The sequence below is a fragment of the Schistocerca americana genome, chromosome 5 (assembly GCF_021461395.2).
Source record: "Schistocerca americana isolate TAMUIC-IGC-003095 chromosome 5, iqSchAmer2.1, whole genome shotgun sequence".
NCBI classification, from domain to species: domain Eukaryota; kingdom Metazoa; phylum Arthropoda; class Insecta; order Orthoptera; family Acrididae; genus Schistocerca; species Schistocerca americana.
Window position 1 is genome coordinate 340,341,067 of NC_060123.1, and position 24,186 is coordinate 340,365,252.

A 24,186-nucleotide genomic window follows, 5' to 3' on the forward strand; every position below is an offset into this window, starting at 1 on the left:
ATTAGGGTCCAAACTTTGACAATGTAAAACAACTGTTGTTGCAAAAACTAAAAACCTTTATGTAGAGGAGAGTAACTTACTTCAGGTGTATTTAATGTTAACATTGGTAGTTCTCATTCATTCCTCCAACTCCAATATCTGAGAGGTATTTTATGCACTGAAGATTGTGTAAGACTGAACTGATTTCTACATGATACAGGTCAATTTTAATTTAGTATATCACTGTACATTCGTAGCTTTCACATAATTAGCACTTCTGCAATGTGAGCAACATCCTGAGGCTAGTTACTAGTTTGGGAAGAGCCCGTTTCTTCACAACCGTTTACATGTAAACAGCTTTCTGTAACACTTTTTCTATGTATCTGCACCACACAGCTTAAAATGTATTCCACATATGTAACGGTGTCCAGCTAATTTGTGTGTGTGTGTGTGTGTGTGTGTGTGTGTGTGTGCGTGAAATACTTAATGCTTTTAGCAATATCTTTATGAAGCACACATTTATTGTTTTTCACATTTATATGACAGAAAAATCACTCATCTTTGTTGCCATTATTTCAGCTACAAGAATAATTTTCATTATATGTTGCTGATGGCAAGATAAGTGAAAATTGTGCTGAAATAACAGGAAACATTTGTTATGATTTTTAAATATTTGTTTTTACAATTTTAACAATCTAGAACATCAAAAACATTCAGAAATTTTGTAATATTTACTTATTCTGTTCTAACCCTCAAGTCTTACGAAAGGTGGAATTATGCTAAATTCAATGTCAATGGTAGCTATTTTCCATGATCTGCAGTGTAAGTCAAACATTTCCTGAGAATTTGCAGAGGAAGAAATATTAAAGCTTTTCTTCACATAAAGATGAAATGAATAAAATGAACATTTCTCAACTGCTAACATAAATCCATTTACTGTAAGGTATTTACAATTTTGAAGCGCACACAAATTCTGCAAACTGACTACTTTCATTATGCATCAGGCCAAAAAATCAGTCTCATTCCAATAATTATAAACTATTTAGTAGAATCATTTCCATTTATCATACTCTGTGTCCTCCAGGAACCTCCCCACAAAAAAATATACCTACAATCTTTCAAATATAGTGCAAACTATATTACTGTTACAGAGCCAGGGAGAATGCAACATACAAGGTTTAATAGAATGGAGCAGATAAAGTGTGATCATCACAGCATAAGTTTGAAGTGCATATAATCGTGTCTGCAAATTTATGAAGGTGAGGCCAGTCTGTAAATCTCCAAAACTCATACTAGTATTATAATTTGGAAGACTTCTCCTTGACTTTTCAAAATTAATACCTATGTAGCAACACATAACCTATTCATTCTATATCAGTTACTGTAATCAGAAATTCTTACAGGTGGACACAGTTGTGTACCATGGCAGACACACCTTAGTAGTTGAAAACTTCCATTTTGCTGTATGTGCAATGCAGCATTAAAATGAACTTGCAGTAATTCCAAACACATTAAATTTGTAATAAACTGAACATAAACAAATAACAATACAAAGACTAATGGTTAAAGATGTTATACATCAATAAGCCATGCCAGAATTCTTATTTGTGTCTTATAGATAGATCAAATCATTTAAACATTAAATGCTATGAGGAGAGAACTAACAGGTAAGTCTATAACATTTCAATAAGATATTTTATAACTTAAGATGCAATCATATATACAGCACCGTGTGAGAACACTTTCTTTCCATTCTGCACTGTTCACCTGTTCTAAGCTCCATCTTCTCAAAAAATTATGCCAAGGTAACATTCTCTTTAGTCTTGTTTTACCTTTTCTTATCATTACCATTTTGAATTTCCTGAACAGTGACATTCTGGTAAGTGCAGGGGGCAACACTATGTCATTTAAGCAAGTGATAGAAGATAGACAAATGACACACTAGCTCTGCAACTTCACAATAATACTACTGTACAAAACACAATGAACTGTGATCACCCACTTTGTACTCTGTTTAATAACATTGTTTTCCATTCAACAATATACAAAAGTTGACAAACAATAGTTCTGCTGACATATATGTCTAATTACAAATTTACAAATCAGAATAGAAAACTATCTACAAACCTGTGACTACGAATAGCCACACAAATTATGAAACACATACATTTATACATGACACAATGTAATGTCACCAGCTTTGACTTTCAGTATAGCTTTGAAACTCCACAGTATGTACTTTTATCACAACAATGCAAGTCACGATGTTTCAACAGCTATTTCAATTACTTCTTCAGGATTCATGTACTAATTTGAAGGGAACTGACAAGGTTAGTGACATCGACCAAATTATCTGTCTGCAATTTTCGCTTCTTTGCAAGAGCATTAACTTTTACCGCAGCAGCTTCAATCAAACTACGCCACTCATCACCAGTTACAACCTTAAAGCCACAGCAAAACACTATTTCACTAACTTCTTGTTCAAGTTTGAAAGAGCTTACTGAGTCGAAGACTGCAGTGAGGTTCTTGAGCGCCTGCATCCTCAAATCCACATTTCGGCACACAAGATTCAGCACGAAGTACCCTAACACAGAAGAAATTGCTGTACTTGCAAAATTATAAAAGAACAAGGACTTGCTCTGAAATAAAGGAAAATTTTTGTGAAATATGTTACTTAACCTAGCATTAACTATACACATCTTGCTACTGTACTACAGTGAGATTTAGAACCATGGATGCTTCATTCATCACATAACAAACTCAGAAGAAAGATTTTGGGACCTTCACTACTGATTTTGTATTGGTCAAACTAGATATTTTCATAATTAATCAAACATTAGAAGAAATGGCACACACACACACACACACACACACACACACACACACACAAAAATTGCGTTAAGCCTATGATGCAATTCTGTTGCATTTTTAACTGTCCAATGTTATTGTAGGATAATGCGTGCATGCTGCATCTGCAACACTGACATGTCCTAAAATATTTCTGAAGTGCTTTCAACTTTTTGCCACATTTAATGACCATTAAGAGTATAATCAGATGTGTAGCCCGAGCTGCTATCTGCATGTAAGGGGAAGAAGACAGCCATGCAAGGGGAACCACAAGTGGGAGGGAGGGTGAGTACTCATCCCACTGCCCACCTTAAAAACATTATGCGACCCTTGAAAACAGCAAAGCTGGTTGAATGTTCATGTACTACTGTCGTGAGCATCTGTGGAAAGAGTTAGGACAGTGAAACTACCACTAGACACAAAGTGTTTGGACAGCCATGCTTCCTCACAGAAGGTGGTGTTTGGAGGCTTGTCTGTTCTGTGAAGTAGGACAGATGGTGATATGCGGCATATCTGACAAAAGATCACAATGTTTATCGTACGTTGTTGAACATGGAATTCACAAGTTGACCCAACAGCATCATGAATTATCGCCTGATGTAAATAATTTGGAACCATTTGAGTCACTATTGGGGGTTATCACCGTGTAAATGGATTAGTGGCCCATTATTTACGTGACCTGTGCATAGACATCTAATCTTCCTACAAGCCTACCAACAAACAGTTGGATCCCTGATATGTGTAATCAGTGATGTATTTCATTCCGAAGATGGCTACACAACCTGTTAAGCAAGCAAGAGAGAGAGAGAGAGAGAGAGAGAGAGAGAGAGAGAGAGAGAGAGAGAGAGAGAGAGAATTATTAAGGAGAAATCTCCCAGCTTGTTTCACGAAGCTGTGTAAAAAGTAGAGTTTTCTGTCTTACTGAAGTCAACAAGGCTGCATTTGAAATAAAGTTGATGATATCAGTACTGTATATTAACACACTGTTTTCAGATAACTTTCCATATCACAAAAAGTTTTTGTTAGTTAGTTATAACATTATTCATGCAGGATAAGGTGTGCATGTAATGTAATGTTCTTCCTTGTTTTTAAATGTACAAAGTTCTCATCCCTCCTAATGTTGTGATGGTTTTATGTTTTCTGCAGTTCCTTCCAGTTTTTTTGTTTAAACAGTTCATCAATCACATACCTGCTTCATACTGCACCTGTGTTCTGAGTCACATGCAGCCTTATTACACGTGGCTAGCAAGTATTTACTATTACATGGTTTTCCTGTCAGTGTTCCCAGTTGGGCATCACCGGTGAACATTTTCATTGGAATTTGTGTAAATAGTTCCATACAATGTGTGATTTATCTTCTGCCTTTATTGCAATTCATGTCTCATAAATCTGGTAACTTTCAGTGTTTGGTTGTGATGTTAGTTTTTTTTTTCCTAGGTCCCTTCTTATTATTTTGAAATCGAAATTTTGTTCCATGACAACGCCGGGTTTAGGATGACCTCAGATGGTTAAGTGATTTTTACTTCTCAGTAATGTCCTGTTCTTCCTCTCAATTTACTTTCTCTCATTTTAAAAATTTCATCTGCATACTTCTTTATCTGACATGTTTTTGAACTTGAGGATACTTTCCCACAGTCTTGTAATACAATATTTTCATTATTACAGTTTACACTAGATGGAAGAACTAAGTGTCCTGAAACTAGACCTGTATCCAATAAAAGGTTGTCGATTCAGCAACTATTGTGCAGTTTCTTCATTTTACAAACTGGACTTATACAGTTGTGGCTGCCCCCACAAGAAAAACTCTATCCTCCATTAGTATGCACTAATACAAATTCCATACATTTGACCAATATCCGTAGAATGAGCTGTACAAGTGGTTTGTAATCTACATCAAATATAGACAAACTGCAATTCCCCAGAATCCTAACAATTAATAGAAGCCTGCAATTGTACTATACACACAGCTGAGTGTATGAGAACATTCCCTAAACAATGTTCCTCCCAGGTATTTATATTGCTACTGTCTTTAGTTGTTTCACATTTATCATGTACAAAAAGCTACTAATTTTTTACATTTATTGAAGTGCACAGCTCTGATGACTAGCTTTTGATGCAGATAAAAGTAGTCATTGCAATAAGCTGACCGAACTCAGTACTACTACAATCTGAAAACTCTCATAGATTCATGAATCATCCACAAAAGTCTGACTGCAGCCAATATTATCTGTTAAGTAAATGTGTAACTCTAATGATCCCATTTCACTTTCCAGGAACACGTCATATGTTGTTTGTACATCTACCCTCTCCCTTAAAACCCACATCCTTTCGTCTTTCCCTCTCCTTCCCTCTTTCCTGATGAGGCAACAGTTTGTTACGAAAGGTTGAATTTTGTGTGTTTGTTTGTGTTAGTTTGTGTGTCTATCGACCTGCCAGCGCTTTGTTTGGTAAGTCACAGCATCTTTGTTTTTAGATATGTTGTTTGTACATCAGTAGGTAACAACTCATCCACAGTAATGTGCTGTATTCTACCTACTGAACTTTTAATGTGATTACAATGCTGGCTGTATGTCCTATACGAACATATTTTCTTTAATCAGCGGCAACATGATACCGAATCACAAGCTTTACAGAAAGTATCAAACCCATCTTGGTACCTCTACTGATGGCATTCAGAGTATCATATATGAAGAGCACAAATTGGGCTTTGCATGACTGACTTTTTGGAATCCACATTGGTTTCCATGAGAATGGCAATTTGGTTGTAGAGATGCTGCTGGTATTGGTGGTGGTGGTGGTGGTGGTGGTGGTGGTGGTGGTGGTGGTATTATCTGAGTATATGCAGGATCACCACAAACTGATCAAACATTTAAAAGATAATCCTTGATTCCCAATTCAGGGAAATTTAAAGCAGTGTGAGAACAGCTTGGACAACAATTTCCTCAGATGAAAGCTTTAAACTTGTCTGACTATTCTTTCAGTCAACTGTCATAAGCAACTGGCAAGGAAGCCACATACTGGTGTTTAGTGTGATTACTCTGGTGAAATGCTCTGCTGCAGTCTGATTGATGTCTCTCAGGTAGCTCTCTCTACAATCTTCACAATTGCCTCCCATACTACTGTACTGGTTTGTAGTGTTCAGAAACAGTTGCCATGACATTTGCTTACGAAATTCAATGGTTTTGGTCCTCAGTACTCAGGGGTGAGAAGTTGTGTTTTAAATTATCCAGAACCACCTGCCTGCTCTAAGTAACAGTGGCAATATCAATTCCACCAAGAAAAAGGCTACCTTAATAGATAGCCCGAAGTCTGTGTGATGGGTGCTTCAGTATCATGGTGGACTGTGTGTGTGATTAGGCTCTAACAACTCCTGGACACTGTCATGGTGTTCAAAGCTAGTAGACTGCCCACTTTGTCTTGCTGAGAACCCACCTGCACAACTTTCTACTGTGCATTCTTCTGTCTGGCAGCAATATCCAAATAAGTTATGGTCACTGGAATGCCGATCAGTAACTACCCGCTGGGCAGCACATATGAAGGTAAGAGAGCAAATCAAATGACCAATGTCTGAGAATAACTCCATATTCAGAAGACATCTATGATCTGTCAATAGCAGGCACTCAGTGACTCCACTCACGGGGCAGGTGGATGTGGGGGCCCACTGCACACTGTATGTATTAATATTCTCATATAAGAGCAACTACTTAGACCTGCATAACAAGGAAAAAGACACAGGGAACATACAGTGATCATCTGATCCATGTTAATTGTGGAAGTAACCACCTCTGTGTAGGTCGGTAAAGAGATGTACTGTGTGGCATATATTATTTTTGAAGACGTCCCGTCTGAGCTTGCCCATTCTGCGAAGGCTACATCCACTTATTACCTGGCCATCAGACTCCTTAAAATATGTCTTAAGACAGAAGCACAATTTCCATCTCTTCATTATTGCTTTCAGTTCCTCCATATGAGTTCTGAATCCAACAATGTTCTGATTGAGTTTATTAGCCAGTTTTTGAATTGTCAATTGTTTCTTTCACAGTCTTTCCAACTGCCAATTTCTGAGAGGTCATTTATGTATAAGTTCAGAATTCCGCTGCAAACAGAAGTAGAAGGATAGTTCTGTGGTTCACTTCTGATGGCTTTTGTATGTGACGTGTGCTGTTTTCCAGTTATAACAGTTTTCTGTTCACAAAATTTGTGGTAAATTATGGTTATGAGTGGAGCTGATTCACTTGTAGGTTCTGCACAAAATCTCACAGGGGATTCTCTCAGGCCCCAAAGTCTTGCCAAGTTTCAGCAATAGCAGTTATTTCCTGGCAGCATTAATCATTATTACTTATTACTATGTCACTCACCAACTGTTATGTACTTCATTCACTGTCTTGTCAACAACTGTCCATCCTAATTTTGATGTCTCCTCTGGAATTTTTGCACCTGAGAATAATTCTCAAGGCTTTTGGGAGTTGTCATATGATGACTTCTTGTTATCATAGTAGTAGATGGTTTTAGACATTATCCTACTGGTAGTCAAGCATGTTTCAATCAGGATCTGACTATTTACATGTTTATGCTTGCCTTTGCAACCACTGTGCAGTAGGGGCTGACTCTTAAAAAGTTTACTAATATTACTCTTATGTCAAGAATGACTCTTATTTGTTTATTATGTTATATATTTTCTCGAGTCTGATCAACTATTTGTATGAATTTTAGAAACATTTCCCCTGCAAATTTGTTGCCCACATTCTAGTCACTAATTGAAAAAAATGTGACCATCCTCTTTAAACGTTTTACTGTACATGTTAACTGTTCTTATTTCAGCAGCTCTTTGTGCCTTGATTGTTCCTTCAATCACAGCATTATCATTTACCCGAGTCTTCAAGTAAATGGCAGAAAGTTATATAATCCCATTGTGGCTAGAGACCAAATTACATATCCTAAGAAATTTACATAATTTATGTAGAAAATTTACTCTACAGATTTAGACAGCATTAGGCAGGGAAGTCTTTTTTTTACTAGCATTATTTTGCAGTAAATACAGAGTATAAACGGAATTGACTGGACACATGTACACACACAAAATACATATTTTTACAGGATGACCCACTTAAACGTTTCAGGGGAAATACTTCTGGGACAACAATAGGTATTGGAACATGACTCATGGGTATGAAAGTAAATACTATGACATATTCTCAAACATAAGCAAATATTAGTTTCAACATAAATTTATGCTTCTTAATTGGACACCCTGTATTATTTCTTATAAATCAATAAATTGAAAAATCACAAAAACAATGGCGTTGGTTGTATCACATTAAGTCAACTACATTGAAATGACTGGAATGCACTGCTACTGCACATCCCTAGATGCAAGTGTGAACCCCACATTGCTCGTAATCGTCATAGGATTGATGTACATAATCTTGTTATCACTGTTATCATGAGGGCCCAAAGGAATAATATGGTTTCCTGCTACAAACATTGATCTGTACGTAATGGTTTTCCTCTTGAGTGTTTTATTTATATACATATACAATATAGAATAGTAATAGGGGGTGTAAGTTGACCTGTTACACTAACCACTCGCCTCTGCAGTTGTGCACTGGAACAGACTGCCATTGGCATTGTGTGGCGCTCACTACAAAGCAGGATTATCTGTGTAGATGTGTGTATAGGTAAATAGCATTGTGTACTGTACACTGTAACTGGCACAATGTGTACACTGTAACTGATGTTGAGTTGTAAACCTGATATTAATTTACCTGTCCATCTGTTCTACGCATTCAACATGGTTTTCACAAATGAAATAATGGTTGACATGTTATTTTATGGAGAATGTCACCAAAATGGCACATGCGCCACAACTGTATGCCCAGCGTTACCCCAATAGACATTACCTGACCCGCACTACTTTCACGAATATTGTTAGAAGGCTTTGTGTGACAGGACACATCTCCAAGAATGTGGATCTGGAACAAATGATTGGCACACAATGCAGCAGAAGTACACTATGTGATCAAAAGTATCCGGATACCTGGCTGAAAATGACAAAAAAGTTCGTGGTGCCCTCCATCGGTAGTGCTGGAATTTAATATGGTGTTGACCCACTCTTAGCCTTGATGACAGCTTCTACTGTCACAAGCATATGTTCAATTAGGTGCTGGAAGGTTTCTTTGGGAATTGTAAAGAATGGGCTGCAGAGTGCTGCACTGAGGAGAGGTATCGATGTCGGTCAGTGAAGCCTGGTGCTAAGTCGGTGCTCCAAAATGTCCCAAAGGTATTCTATAGAATGCAGGTCAGGAGTCTGTGCAGGCCAGTCCATTACAGGGATGTCATTGTCGTGAAACCACCCTGCCACAGGCCGTGCATTATGAACAGGGGCTCAATCATGTTGAAAGATGTGATTGCCATCCCTGAATTGCTCTTCAACAGTGGGAAGCAAGAAGGTGTTTAAAACATCATGAATTTTACAGTTGGCACTATGCACGCTGGCAGATGACGTTCACCAGGCATTCGTCATATCCACACCCTGCCATCGAATCGCCACATTGTGTACCATGATTTGTCACTCCACGCAACATTTTTCCACTGTTCAATCGTTCAATATTTATGCTCCTTACACCGAGCAAGGTGTCGTTTAGCATTTACTGGCATGACGTGTGGCTTACGAGCAGTCGCTCTACCATGAAATCCAAGTTTCCTCACCTCTGCTTAACTGTCATAGTACTTGCAGTGGATCCTGATGCAGTATGGAATTGCTGTGCGATGTTCTGGATAGATGTCTGCCTATTACACAATACGACCCTCTTCAACTATCGGCAGTCTCTGTCAGTCAACATATGAGGTCGGCCTGTACACATTTGTGCTGTACGTGTCCCTTCACATCTCCACTTCACTATCACATTGGAAACAGGTGACCTAGGGATGTTGAGGAGTGTGTAAATCTCGCGTTCAGATACATGACACAAATGACAACCAATCACTTGACCACGTTCAAAGTCCACGAGTTCCATGGAGCACCCCATTCTGCTCTCTCACAATATCTAATGACTACTGAGGTCGCTGATATGGAGTACCATGCAATAGATGGCAGCACAATGCACCTAATATGAAAAACTTGTGTGTTTGGGGGTGTCTGGATACTTTTGATCGTATTGTGTAGGTGTTCTGGCAGCCCCCGCAATAAATTCTCGTGCCAATTCTCATGCAACGGAGAGACCAGTGGACATCTCTCTAACAAGCGTGCTGTGTGCTTTTCACAGGCATAAATACCATCCACAGAATATGTCACTACATCAAGGGCTTCATAGCCATGACTGTCAAATTTGCCTGGAATACTGTCAGTGGTTTTTGTGGCACAGCTACAACTATTCGTAGGGTACTGTACCAATGAAGTAACATTTACAAACCGTGGGAGTTCAACTTTGGCTTTGTCAGGTAGAACATCACCATAAGTTGAGTGCCAATGTATGGTGTGATATTGCTGTGAGAAATGTGAATGCATTTCAGCGTACATACTGTATGTTTATGAGAAGACGCATGTTTGTTTTGTAGGTACAATTTTATGTTTATGTGATCGTTTCACCATGTGCCAAAGTTCAATTTAACATAGTGATTAAAATTGTCAGTGACATGTCCTGCAAATATCATGTACCATTATGTAAATGATGTACAACTAGCATTTACCTCTCTGTTAGATCCTTGGTCTGCTATTAATTATGTTTATCCTGGCCATTGATATTTAGTATTTCATACCGTTATGTCCATTCTAATACTGTAATATAGATAAATAAAGCATGAACAAGCGAACTCTTTCCTTATTTTTCGATGTGTGTATTGTTTCCCTGTCCACTTACTAACAGCGTAAACAGCAATAAATACAGCATTTGTCACATCAGAGTATGTCAATCTCACAACGATTACGAATAACATGGGGTTGATGCTTGCACTTCAGGATGTGAAATAGTGGTGCGTTTCATTTATTTCAAGTGTCAACTTCACTTTGCAATTTCTCAGGCTGCAACTGATGTACTGCAATGCAACCAACGCCATTCTTTTTGTGATATTTCATGTTACTGATTGCATATAAGAAATAATATGGGGTGTCCATTTAAATAACATAAGTTTGTGTTGAAAGTAATATTTGCTTATGTTTTAGAATGTCTCATAGTTTTTACTTATATAAGCCCCTGCTTTACATTCTTATACTGAAATATTCAAATAACAGTTGCATAAAAAGAAGCTTCATTTCTTAATTGGTTTCAGGCACTTAGTGCCCTTCTTCCAAAGGCTGTCCCCAGGAAAATACACACAAATAAGCAGAAGTTAGAATAATAATCTTAATGATGAAAAGTTTGAAAAATTTTAAAATTAACAGAAAAAAATGGTACATACTTTCAACCATCACATTATTTGTGAGTGTCAACAATAAGATGCATGAAGCACATTGCTGTTGTCCTAAGACATTCAAGAGCAGTAAGTAATGCAATAATTACTCCAGTAATGCAATAAGAGCTTGTAAGACATGTGGTTCATAGTGCCTGTACAAAAATGGTATAAGGAAGTCAAACATCAAGTGCAGACATCACGCCAGTATTTGAGCTAGTCAGCTATGACATGTATATCATGAAGCTGGTCTAAGGGTAGAGGTGAAAGTACAATAAAATAATAAAACAAAATTGTGTTGTTGCTGTTGTGGTCCTCAGTCCAAAGACTGGTTTGATGCAGCTCTCCATGCTACTCTATCCTGTGCAGGCATCTTCATCTCTGAGTAACTACTGCAACCTACATCACCCTGAATATGCTTAGTTTATTATTCATCTCTTGGTATCCCTCCACTATTTTTACCCTCCAATACTAAATTGGTGATCCCTTGATGCCTCAGAATGTTTCCTACCAACCTATCACTTCTTCTAGTCAAGTTGTGACACAGATTCTTCTATTCAGTACCTCCTGATTCATTACATGATCTACCTGTCTACGCTTCAGCTTTCTTCTGAAGCGTATTTCAAAAGCTTCTATTCTTTTCTTGTATAAACTCTTTATTCACCACGTTTCACTTCCATACATCACTACACTCCATACAAATACTTTGGATTGTTTGGGGGAGGAGACCAGGCAGCGAGATCATCGGTCTCACCGGATTACGGAAGTACAGGGAAGGAAGTCAGCCGTGCCCTTTCAAAGGAACCATCCTAGCATTTGCCTGGAGCGATTTAGGGAAATCACAGAAAACCTAAATCAGGGTGGCCAGATGTGGGATTGAACCATTGTCCTCCAAACGAGAGTCCAGTGTGCTACAAATACTTTCAGAAACGACTTCCTGATACTTAAAACTATACTCATCGTAAACAATTTTCTGTTCTTCAGAAACACTTTCCTTGCCATCACCAGTCTACATTTTATATCCTCTCTACTTCGACCATCATCAGTTATTTTGCTGCCAAAATAGCAAAACTCATCTACTATTTTAAATGTGTCATTTCCTAATCTAACTCCCTCAGCGTCACCTGTTTTAATTTGACTACTTTCCATTACCCACGTTTTGCTTTTGTTGATGTTCATCATTCAAGACACTGTCCAGTCCATTCAACTGCTCTTCCAGGTCTTTTGCTGCCTGACAGAATTACAATGCCATCAGCAAACCTCAATATTTTTATTTCTTATCCCTGGATTTTAATCCCTGCTCCAAATTTTTCTTTTGTTTCCTTTACTGTTTGCTCAATATATCCTTTACTACTTGCTCAATATACAGATTGAACAACACTGGGGATAAGCTACAACCCTGTCTCACTCCCTTCTCAACCACTGCTTCCCTTTCATGCCCCTTGACTATTAACTGCCATCTGGTTTCTGCACAAACTGTAAATAGCCTTTCACTCCCTATATTTTACCCCTGACATCTTCAGAATTTGAAAGCGAGTATTCCAGTAAACATTGTCAAAAGCTTTCCCTAAGTCTAGAAATGCTATAAACGTAGGTTTGCCTTGCTTATCCTAACTTCTAAGTCAAGTCGTAGGGTCAGCATTGCCTTATGTTCCGACATTTCTACGGAATCGAAACTGACCTCTGTAGTTTGTTTCTACCAGTTTTTTCCATTCGTCTGTAAAGCATTCTTGTTAGTATTTTGCAACCAAGACTTACTAGACTGACAGTTCAGTAATTTTTGCACCTGTCAACACGTTTTCTTTGGGATTGGAATAATTGTATTATTCTTGACGTCTGAGGGTATTCCGCCTGTCTCATACATCTTGCTCACCAGATGGAAGAGTTTTGTCATGGCTGGCTCTCCCAAGGCTGTCAGCAGTTATAACAGAATGGTGCCTACTCCCGGGGCCTCTTTTCAGTGCCCTGTCAAATTCTTCATGCAGTATCATATCTCCCATCTCATCTTCATCTACGTCCTCTTCCATAGTACTACCCTCAAGTACATCGTCCTTGTATAGACCCCCTATACACCTTTCAAAATTTTCCCTTCTTTGCTTAGGACTGGGTTTCCATCTGAGCTCTTTATGTTTATACAGGTAGTTCCCTCTTCTCCAAAGGTCTCTCTGATTTTCCTGTGGGCAGCATCTATCTTACCCCTAGTGATATATGCTTCTACATCTTTACATTTGTCCTCTAGCCGTTACTGTTAAGCCATTTTGCATTTCCTGCCAATCTAATTTTTGAGACGTTTGTGTTCCTTTTCACTTGCTTAATTTACTGCATTTTTATACGTTCTCCTTTCATCAATTAAATTTAATATCTCTCCTGTTACCCAAGGATTTCTACGAGCCCTTGTCTTTTAACCTACATGACCCTCTGCTGCCTTCACTATTTCATCTCTCAGAGCTACCCTTTCTTCTTCTACCATATTCCTTTCCCTTGTTCTTGTCAATTGTTCCCAAATGCACCCTGTACACAGCTATACTTCTCATGAGATGTAAACAAAAATGTAAATATACAAAAGCAACATAGTAAGCAATGTTTTTTTATCATGTCAATATCAATGAAAAGTGGTGTTATGGATGGGAAATTTGGGAACTGATCTCCAAATAGCTGCAGTGAGATCAGTAGCATGCAGGTAGGAAACCTGTCAACAAAAGGAGTGTGAAGAGCATCATGGGGCTGGAACCTGTGGCTGCAGTAGCCAATATTAAGAGTCGGAAAGTGACTAGAGGAAAGGAAGTGTGGGGGCAATTATATTATAGTGAAACAATTAGTACTAGAATGTAAGCAGCTCGCAGATACATTTCATGAAAGAATTGTGTCTAGTGGATTTAATACCAACAGCATGGCACCAGGAAATACAACCACACAAACTGCGTGTGAGATGCATCAAGGAGTGAAAAGCAATAACTGGAGTAGATGGAGAAACAATTCCTAACCAGTAGCAAAAATGAAGACTCAAAATTAACCTTACAAGAAAGGACAAGTAGGCATCATAGAACTCTCTTGATACAGTGGAGAAACCTGTTCAGGTATGTATACGAAGTCTTAAGTATACTTCATGAAGTAAATATAACTAGTGACACCGTAAGATGTATGAAATAAGTACAATAGTTTCGACTACCTGATCATGAATGACAAAGTGGTTATTAACCGTTAACATTACTTGTAACTACAGAGTAGAGCACCTGTAACTATAGAGCATCTTTAGGTCACTGTTTGCATGGAGATAACCACCTGTAAATTGTACATGGTTTAGTATCTGCAATAATAAATGGTTAACTGTCCGGGACAGTAAGTAGCTAACCACTTAGAACTGAAAATCCTTCACTACTTAGAATTGTAATATCTAACAACCTGTGAATATAGAAGATAAACTTACTAAAATCTGGATAAAAAAGTTAAAGAACAAACTTCAGTAACAAATGTACCAATAGTAAAAGGTGGACTAATTGTAGCTGTGAGCAGCTGTTTAAACGTGACTGCAAATGTAACAGCAACCAAACACAACAATGCATGGTCAAGCTATAGTGTGTAAAATACTACTAAACATTTAGTGGTTACGAATAGCAAATTAGTGACCATTTGAGTACAGAAACTTGGTACTGATTGCAACCTACTGACTACAACTTACTGAATATAACAGCAAATAACTAATTTTAGGAAGAACTGTAACTTACCAAATGACAATATTCTGCCTACAAAAATTAACAGGGTCAGGTAATTAACTACCTACACTCTGAGAACCCAATTATATACTGGAGGCTGACTGTACAGCACTGCAATCTTTAAAAAAATGTGTGTGCGTGTGTGTGTGTGTGTGTGTGTGTGTGTGGGGGGGGGGGGGGGAGGAGGAGGAGTAGGGGAACTGGGTGGGGGTGAATGGTTGGTTGGCTGCAAGAGGTGGGGGGGGGGACAAACTGGGGGAGGGGGAATGAGTTCCGCATACACAGAAAGGTGTGGGGTGGGGAGAAAGAAATAAAGAAGCTGAACTACAAATGCAAAACTGTGTGAGCAAAATGCAATGTGTGTGTGTGTGTGTGTGTGTGTGTGTGTGTGTGTGTGTGTGTGTGTGTTTGGGGGGGGGGGGGAGGGGGGGCGAGGCGGGGGCACTTGGGATGGGGGTTTCAGGAAGGGAGGGATACATGGGGGAAATGTGATGAATAGGAACAAAATTAGCTTGAACAGCTAAATTCTTAGAACTGATAAGGTGTAGCAATTGTGATAATTAGTTGCTTCATGATTATAGCAACCTTCTGCAAACTACTCAAAGTAACATATTAATTGTAACTTATGGAGTGCAATGTACCATTTGTAACTGTGCCACTAACTGTGGCCTACTAAGTAATTACATTCTATCTATGAAAGTTGACAGGTTTCTGTAACTAATTATATATGAGAGGAGAATCAACTAAATTTCAGGAACTGATAATGAAGCACTGCAATTACAACACAGCTGTATTTCCTGCTGCCATGCTATTGACATCTGCACATCAGTTCAGTGATGTGCTCTTAAATGTACAGAACTGTGTAACTTGTATAAAAGCTGTTAGATACAATTCTTTCACAAAACATGCTTCCAGTACTAATTGTTTCACTGTAATATAACTGCACTTGAGCTTCTTTTCCTCTACAGTCACTTTCCGACGGTTAATAGTAGCCAACGATTGAGGACTCTTTCTCCACTTACTCCAGCCACAGGTTTCCAGCCCTATGATGCACTTTGTCCTCTATTTCTATTGACAGGTTCCCTACTAGCATGCTACTTATCCCACTACAGCTGTCTGGAAATTAGTTTCAAAATTTCACATCCACAGCACCTCTCGTTGTTGGTATTAACACATTTTATCTATTATCAGGTTTGTATATTACTTACTATGCTGCTTAAGTGCATTTACATTTTTGTTTACACCTAATGACAACTATAGTTGTGTACGGTTTTGTTTTTTTATTATTTTATTGTGCTACACACCCTGCCCCTCCCCGAGACCAACTTCTTGATATGCTGAATAGACCCCGTTCTGGAATGATGTCTTTACTTGCTATTTGGCTTCTATATACTATTTCTGTACCAGTACTATAAACCACATATAAGCATTTATGAGCTCTTACTGTATTGATGGATTCAGTATTGTATTACTTATTGCCATTATGCTTTTGAAGAGTGACAGCAATACACTGCATGCATCTTACAGTTGACACTCACAAATGATCCAATAGTTATGAGCACAAACTATTTTTTGGTCTTTAATTTTTTATATTTTTTAAAACTTTTCATCCTTAATTTCAAAATTATTATCTAACTTCTACTTATTTGTATTTTTTCTGTTCAACCTTCCGAATAAGTGCCTGAAAACAGTTAAGAAATTAAATTTCTTTTATAAAACTGGTTGCTGAATATTTTGATATATACAACTACAGTTGCTAAAAGTGCATTAAGTAGTAAATGATATTCTTTCTTTTCCTCCCATGTGGGAAATGAGCCATTGACTGCATGTAGAAGTAAGATGGTCCAAAAACAAAAAAGAAGTACTGACTGAAACAAAGCTGTGACAGCAAGTCGTGAACTGAGTGTGGTGGCTCCATTGGTAGAACAATTGAAAGACAATGGTTCCAGGTTCCAGTCCTGGTCTGATGCACAGTTTTAATCTGACAGCAAGTTTCAAATAAGCACACACACTGCTGCAGAAAGTAAATTCCTTATGGGAAAAACTGTTACGGAACTTCACATGGAGGGAATGGGGGGTATAGCTTTGTGTGACAAATCATGTGGTTTACATGGTAAGTCTAATACTTGCTGATGAACTGTTCAACACGTATATAACCACTATGTGAATTGACGTATGATGAAATGCTGGTTTGTGTGCTGTTGAAGATGTGAAATGAGTAACACTCTAAAAGAAATGTCATTGCTACAGATTAAGATGGTCCAAAATGCAAGTAATTTTTAACTCTAAGGACCAATAAATAAGAGTGAGCACAAGTAACCATTACCAACAGATGTGAGTTGCACTATAATGAATAAATTATTCGTTTTCGTGGCTCTTCTTTGTGAGTATAAATAATTTTTTTCAGGCTCCTGGAGATATCTACAATAAATTCCAGCTGATGTCATCAACAGAAAACATGCATGAAGAGCATCCTATGTGTGAAATGGTTGTGAAATAGGGAAGAGTTACATTCTTGAACGAGAGAGTAACTACCTGTAAATGAAAGCCAGAAAGTATTTATTTATTTATTATTATTATTTTTTTTTTTTTTGAAAAGGCACTGGTAAATTATTGGAACAATAGCAGCTAGAGAACTATTTGCGTCAGTACCAATTTAAAAATAATTTAGTTTTAGATATTTAGGGTCTACTGTGCAACTGGGCTTTAGATGTTGCAAAATATATACAACTTGAAAAATTTGCAGCTCCTTCACTAGATTATTCATTTCAAAAGACTGCATGAGATTTGGTCTACAAAAGTAAGTAATAATGCATCAAGAAGCTTTTGGTATGAGTTTTAAGGACAAAATTTCTTATTCTAGTTACGATATGAGTACAATGTAGATTATCCCAATTTTAAAAGAAAGAAGTAAAGGATGGTGCCATTCGGAACACGCTGTTCACAGAGTCCAGTTCATACTTTCACATTAACTCACCATACAACACTTATGATCAGTTCGAGTGGTTTAATGTTACCTGTGTTGTTGATTTGTCTTCAAGAATCAACAATAAACTTTAAAATGTCTGTTCAGAGGCATAAACAACCATGTGATAAATTTACTGAGCTGAGAGGAAGGATGATGTTACCTGTTTTCATCTGTCACACTTTTGTTCCAACTTCTTGTGGGAACAAATCCTATCTCCTTTTAAATACTTTGATAATTGTAGGTTTTGTTTTGCTTTGTTTTAGGGCGCAAAAACAACTAGGGTCATATGCGTTCATGTCAGGACAGTAGAACATGAAGACAAAGGGGAGTTAAAAACAACTACACATTAATCCCAATCAACGAAAGAGAAGACAGCTAAAAACAGGGACGTGGAAAAAAGGCCTATAAAATATACCTTAGAGAAACAGTCTTGAACTAAAGATCTAATGTCCTTAGTCATACTGCTATAACGGATAAAAAGCAAAATGTGGTTGACAGCCTGCTCGTTCGCTAAAACGACTGATAACTCAGACGGCAAACACAAATGAAGTGGTTAAAAAAGGGCATTCCATCAGGAAATGGCAGACTGTCAAAGGCTGAGGGCAATGAGCACGAAGGGGTGGGGGATCACCACTTAACAAATGGCACTGTTAAAAAGACAGTCCCTGATATGCAACCTCTTAAGGTGAGAGGCCTGAGAGGAAGTCATCCAAGCCACTGGGAGAGGCTTAATGCTCCTGAGTGTGTTCCCAAGAAGGGGGGACCAATGGAGACGCCAAAGTGACACTGCCTGCTGACAGACGGCAACACACATCATCGGAGGAAAGATCAAGTGACAAGCTTTCCTGGACCCATTGCACTAAGGGATGGATGGTGTACAGCACACACAGGCTTTGAAGGGCACAGAGTGAGTGAGCAGATCAAGCAATTGAAAAGCCTGTGTCACTGAGTGTACTGTGTAGCCTGATCAGGGCAAAGAGCTCTGCTGTAAATACTGAGCAGTGTTCCGTGAGCCAATACTGAAAAACATTGGTACCAATGACGAAGGTGAAGACACCACCACAGTCAGTCTGAGAGCCATCAGTGTACACAAAAGCACTATCATGATAGTTTCGTGCGCAGGTCGTGAAACTGAAGGCAGAGTGAGGCAGTAGTACTGTCCTTAGGAAGCGAATGAAGACCAAGGTGAACACGGGCCAGCACACGAAGCCAAGGTGGTGAAGGGTTCACACCCATTGGGAAAGTGGCAGGTAATATGAAGTTGAGCTGCCAGAGCAAGAGCCGAGAGTGAACTCCAGAAGACAACAGAAAAGGGATGTGCCCACTACTGGCAATTAAAGGAGTCATCAAAGGAGGAGGCATAGGGTGGGCAGCCACGTATGGCAGACAAACGGCATGCATATCTGCTGAGGAGAAAGTCACGGTGGAAGGGGAGGGGTAGTTTGGCAGCTTCTGCATACAGATTGTCAACTGGGCTAGTGTAAAAGGCACCAGTGGCCAAATGGATGCCACAATGATGGATAGTATGGAGATAGCATAAGAGGGACGAAAATGTAGATGCATAAACTAAACACCCATAGTCTAGTTTCGAACGTACATGGGACTGGTACAAATGGGGGAGGATGGTTCAATCTGCTCCCCAGGAAGTACCACTGAGGACATGTAGGACATTGAGGGACCCCATACAGTGGGCTACCAGGTAAGACACGTGGGAGGACCAAGAAAGTTTTCTATTGAGCATGAGCCCCAGCAATTTCGTAGTTAAAACTAACAGAAGAGCAATAGGTCCAAGATGTAAAAATGGTGGAAGAAACCAATTGCGCTGCCAGAAATTCATACAAACGGTTTAGTCAGTGGGAAAATTAAAGTTGTAAGGGTGCCACTACCAATACACTCACTGCAGTCTACATTAGTACGTTATTTCTGGTGATCGCAGTATCGTTGATATACCAATCATCGGGGAATCCCAAGTAGACTGAGTATTTTTGAGACATTGGAGTTAGTCATTTGATGACTAGTGATGAAGGATGATTGTTAGGTTGCATCCCAGAAGCAAGGGTAAAAGATTAATTCTGAAGAATAAATAGTTTGAAAGTGATAAGAAATACTTAAATTCTGATAATAATTAAATATTTATGGGAAATAATTTTGTGAAGCTAACTGTGAAGAATCTTGAGTAATGAGCAGTTTGAAGACTGCAGAATGATTCATGTATGGCAGCCATTAGCAGCACACGGCAAACTAATTTCTTTACAGGTAATATTGTATAACAGTTGAATATTGGGAAAAGTCAGACAATTTCAGGTGAAGGAACTAAACAACTGAAATACTCATTACATAAATTAGGTGAAGAAAACTGTCTTACATGACTACTCAGAAGTGGCAATGTCAGACTTTGTGACTGATTAGGACCCTTAAATTTGCTATATATAATGCAAAACAGTGTTTAAATTGACATATTATTTCTGAACTATCATTAAATACAGTTGCCTGTAAGTAAAGGGTTCACAGTGTAGAGGTTGATTTACTGTTCTAGACTATACGTAGGAAGGGTTTACAAACCATGAAAATAATTGTGAATAATCACTGAAAGCCACATTTCAAACTTGCTCTGACAAAGTGTTACAGATTTTTCAGAGCCCACCTGACATACTTTAATTGGAAAACTGAAAATATCTCGATAGTGGAAAGAATCTTGCAGATCGTTAACACAGGTAGTACTCAAACTAGACAGCAAACTTTCACGTACAAAATTGCAATATCTTAAAGTTTCAGTCCTTGGTACATAACCAATTTTCATCTCTTCAGTTTATACATACTATGAAGTACACAAGGCGTAACAACAGCAACAAAATCAGTCATTTCTGTCAACTTGGGTCATGAAGATTCCGAGGTTGCCTGTCCCAAGCCAGAATAAAGGAGAAATGACAGATGAGTTAAAACACACACACACACACACACACACACACACACCCTTGGTTCAGCTGGCATGGCTGACAGCACCACGTAAGGGCCCTTGCCACAAGGTTACAGTAAATACCTCAATGGCAGTGAAGATGATGGCAGAGCTGACAAAAGAGACAACCTCCTCTCCATGGCTAAAATGGACAGAAGAAACAACTGTTCCACATGTTAACAGTGGTACCCCGACAGAGTCCGTTCCACATGTTAACGGTACCTGACTAAGTAAATTCCAGGCGAACAACCCTGTCTTATTTTTGGGATTCAAGGATGATCCTGGATTTCCTGCTTTCTACAACTTGTAACTTCAAATCACAAAATGGCAAGTTCGCACAATGGATGCAGTACCCCAGATGGTAACTCTGATGAGGAATCCACCATTACATTTTGTAATGCACTGGGACCTAGGATTCTAGGGAGACTTAACATTTACGGTGATGAAGAGAGTGTTACATCGAAAAGCCTTCTACATTTAAGTTCAAGAAGTAGCACTACTTTGGAACACTAAATGTAAATTCTCTTCTGAAAATTGGGAAACTGAAGATATTGGAGTTATTTCTAAAGAAGAACTACATACAAATTTTAGCAGTGCAGGAAATGAGATTATTAGATGAGAATGTAATTGAGACACAACATTAGAGAATTTATAAAGGAAAACCAGCAATAAAAATAACAGAAAAAGTGCCTCTGTCAGGAACAGAATTTTACGTATACAAAAGATCGTAGACAGCATAACTAAATTTACACTGAAATCAGAAAGAATGTCCATGTTTACAAAAAAGTGCTAGAACAAAAGTTATACCCTTATAAATCGCCATCCATCTATAAATGATAGCAACAGAAGAAACCTGCAGAAAGAAAATCAATTTGGAATCTACGAGAAACTGAAATCTCCAACATACCTAAAAACAACACTAAATTCCTCCTCAGCAACTTCAATGTGCAAGCTGGGAATGAAAAGATATTTTAAAATATTGTCGGCGAATATCCAACACACTTAAGAATAAAACAGAAATGGTGCGAAACTGATCAATATGTGTAAAATGTTCCCATTAAAATTAATGTCCACACATTTTCATGACCTACCAAGAAGAGCCAAAACCAAACAACAGAAACTTCAGCTAGAAATATCAAGACTGTAAGAAAAGGAAGATTGCTATTTACCATAAACATAACACGCTATGTTGAAAACTGGCACAATTAAAAGATATTTACACATAAGCTTTCGGCCTTGGCCTTCATTGGAAAAAGAAACCCGCATCATTCATTCACACAAGCAAGCATTCTGAGCTGCCAGAATTGGTGCATGAGCTTTACTTGCTTGAGTGAATGAATGATATGCATTTTCATTTTCCCAACAAAGGCTGAGGATGAAAGTTTATTTGTAAGTGTCTTAATTGTGCCTGTCTGCAACTTTGGGTGTTATCTTTACGGTAAGTAGCAATCTAACTTTTCCTACCTTGTTAAGAAAAGCCAAAACCTGGCTTCTCCAAACCTATGAAAACTTCAACTTATCATACAAAGAAATATGGAAATTGTGAATGCCAAAGTAATCAGAAATAGGGAATTCGGTTCAGATTATTACTTCTCTACTAAGATTAAAATACGATTTCTCCCTTCTAAGACAAAACAATAAAACCAGAATTTGGTCTCATGCAACTCCACTATAGCTAATGTTGCAACAGAAAATAAAAAAAAAATTAGAGATGAAATTTAGATAACAAAAGAAGGTGACGAATGAACTCCAGGTAAAAATTACTAAAGCAGCAGAGAAAGCTTTACGACTGGCCAAGAATAACAGGAAGACAGGGTGGAACAACGAGCATGAAGAATCACTAAAACAAAGAGCTAAAAATGGAGACATTAAAAGAAGAAAACAACATTTTCAGAAAAAAATCAAACAAAGAAAAGAAACAAAAAATAATATGGAAAAGCACAAGAACCTTTGAAAATCTCAGTTTATGGAAACACAAGAAAATTTTAACAATAACACTAGAAATTTTTACCAAACTTTTAAATATATACTTAAACAGTATCAAGCACAAAGTATTTGCTCTGAAGAGGAAAATGGCAAAATAGGATTAAATAACAAAGAAAATAGTGTAATACTATCAAAATGTTTTGACACTCCTAAACTGTCTAGTTCCAATACTTACGTTAGATTTAAAATAAAATAAAATAAAAAAAAAACCCAAAGAGTGAAAAATCTCTCACCAACAGAGCAAGAAATTCATGAAGCGATCATACCACTCAAAACCACAAAGCAAGTGACAAAGATTATAGTGCAGCAGAATTAATGAAATGGTCAGAAGTAAAGAAAAGTTTTGGCAACAATTGGAAAAACCAAAAACATTCCAAAGAAGAATGGAAAATAGCATTAATTCACTCATTACACAAAAAGTGAGACAAGCAAAATGTCAATAATTGCCGAGGAGTGTCACTTTTGCCAGTGGCATACAAAATATTATCAAAAATTCTCCTGGACACAGTTGTAGAAATTTTAGACAAATGATTTGGGGAATATCAGGGTGGTTTTTGAAGGGAAGAGCCTGCACGGAACAGATTTTTAATTTAAAATCAATAATTTGTCAGAAAATGTTAATCAGCAAACCTATAATAGTATCATTTATTGATTTCAAGAAAGCATTTGGCATTGTAGACAGAGAATCAATAGATAAAATCATTAGAGAATTTCATGTTAAGGCAAAATTAGCAAATGATATGTGAAACTCTTAACAAATACAATTTCTGAACTTAAATTTATGGGAGAAGTGTTTCAGCCATTTGAAATAACAACAGGTGTTAGACAAAGGGATGGTTTATGTTAAACATCTTTATATAACTGATGCTGCCCTTTATCCAAAATATAGTGACAATAATATAGTCCTGGTCCACATGGTTCCCAATGGAATTAGACATTAAAAAAAATTATATTAAACTGTGTTCTAGAAAAAAAATTCTAGGGATGTGGAATTAATGTGTACTGTCTGGCTTTTGCAGACTATTCTGGAATGCATTCAGAAAATCTGACATATGCAATTATTCAAATCTTCTGGAAGAAATAGCAAATAGAAAGATTTGCAGTAGATGCAAGAATTAACAAAATTGAGAGAGCACTTGATTTGGAAAATAATATTCACAACAAGAAACACACATGTAGAAAAACAAAATTAAAAGACTATACCACAGCTGTATGATCAGAATGTTTATATGGATGCGAATGCCTAACAATGAATTATGAGCTGCACAGATAAGAAAGATGGATTGTTAGGAAAATAAGGGGTGCAATACAAACTACTGATGGCTTGAAAATGAGAAGTAATGAGGAGA

The 24,186-nt window shown here is 37.8% G+C and overlaps 1 protein-coding gene across 1 annotated transcript in view; it reads right to left on the minus strand.

Annotated features, from left to right (window-relative positions):
- Positions 1-486: 486 nt before the first annotated feature.
- The window catches only part of LOC124615857 (eEF1A lysine and N-terminal methyltransferase homolog), an 82,909-nt gene continuing 59,209 nt past the window's right edge, over positions 487-24,186 (minus strand). The window contains exon 11 of the mRNA XM_047144016.1: positions 487-2,563. Coding sequence (XP_046999972.1) covers positions 2,280-2,563 — 284 coding nt within the window. The 3' untranslated portion in view covers positions 487-2,279. The remainder of the gene's footprint in view (positions 2,564-24,186) is intronic.